The following is a 1,383-nucleotide window of genomic DNA, read 5'->3' on the forward strand; positions in this document are numbered from 1 at the left end:
GCACAGCAGCAGGATGATAGGGATGCAAGCGAAGGAGACTCATCTGACAGCGGAGATACAGAGAAGAGGCAGTCGCTGCAGCAGCAGCAGAAGCAGCAGCAGCAGCAGCAGCAACAGCAACAAAAGCAGAATAAAAAACAACAGCAGCAGCAGCAGCGAGACAAGCAGCTGCAGCAGCAGCAACAGCAGCAGCAGCAGCAGCAGCAGCGACAGCAGCAGAGGCAGCGCCCGCAGCCTCTCTCTGCCACCAGCGATAGGCCTGCAGCAGCAAAGTCAGCAGCAGCAGCAGCAACACCAACACCAGCAGCAGCAGCAGCAGCAGCAACAACAGCAGCAGCAGCAGCAGCAGCAGCAACAGCAGCAGACAATGGTTCTGGCCGGCGCTATCTAGTGGAGATGAGCGCTCGTGATGTAGCAGCACTAGCAGATGTTGCTGCTGCTGCTGCTGCTGTTGCTGCTGGTAATCCCCCTCCTGCTGCAGTGACCCGAGCAGCAGCAGATGCAGCAGCAGCTGTTGCTGAGCTAGCAGCAGTTGCTGCAGCAGAAGGAGCAGCAGCAGGAAAGGGCAGAAGGGCGAGTATTGAGGACCCCACTACTAATCCTGCTGCTGCTGCTGCTGCTGCAAGAGCAGCAGCAGCAGGTGCTGCTGCTGCTGCTGCTGCTGCTGCTGCTGACGATGATGATTCGCAGACAGACGAAGAGTCATCGACAGCAGCAGCAACAGCAGCAGCTTCAGCTACACCTGCTGCAGCAACGCCTCTTGTGCAAGACGATGCAGCAGCAGCAGCAGCAGCAGCAGCCGCAACAACAGCAGCAGAAACAGCAGCAGGCGCAGCAGCAGAAGCAGCAGCAGCCGCAACAACAGCAGCAGCAGCAGCAACAGCAGCAGCAGCAGAGGCAGCAGCAACCTCAGCCGCAAAAGCAGCAGCAGGCTCAGCAGCAGAAGCAGCAGCAGCCACAGCAGCAGAAGCAGCAGCAGCAGCCGCAGCAGCAGAAGCAGCAGCAGCCTCAGCAGCCGAAGCAGCAGCAGCCGCAGCAGCCGAAGCAGCAGCAGCCGCAGCAGCCGAGGCAGCAGCAGCAGCAGCAGCCGAACCAGCCACCGCCACAGCAGAAGCAGCAACCACAGAAGCAGCAGCAAGAGCAGCAGCAGCAGCAGCAGCAGCAGCAGCAAGGATCCCGCCGATCGTCACCAAAAGCAGCAGAAAGCGGAAGCCCCAGAGCAGAGCCAGCAGCAGCAGCAGCAACACCAGCAGCAGCAGCAGCAACACCAGCAGCAGCACCAGCATCGCATGCTGCTAATGCCCGTGAACGTTCTGCTGCTGCTCGTGTTGCTGCCGCCTTGTCATAGAGGCTGTGCAGATTGTCGTGTTGATACTGCTGTTG

General features: G+C 60.0%; 1 protein-coding gene across 1 annotated transcript in view; it reads left to right on the forward strand.

Moving 5' to 3' along the window:
• The window catches only part of EMH_0005630 (uncharacterized protein), a gene marked incomplete at both ends in the record, with an annotated part of 2,304 nt that extends 1,005 nt beyond the window's left edge, over positions 1-1,299 (forward strand). Inside the window, one exon of the mRNA XM_013497263.1 lies at positions 1-1,299. Within this exon, the coding sequence (XP_013352717.1) occupies positions 1-1,299 (1,299 nt within the window).
• Between the last annotated feature and the right edge of the window lie 84 nt (positions 1,300-1,383).

Source organism: Eimeria mitis, genomic scaffold, assembly GCF_000499745.2.
Source record: "Eimeria mitis Houghton genomic scaffold, Emh_scaff257, whole genome shotgun sequence".
In the NCBI taxonomy this organism is placed as follows: domain Eukaryota; phylum Apicomplexa; class Conoidasida; order Eucoccidiorida; family Eimeriidae; genus Eimeria; species Eimeria mitis.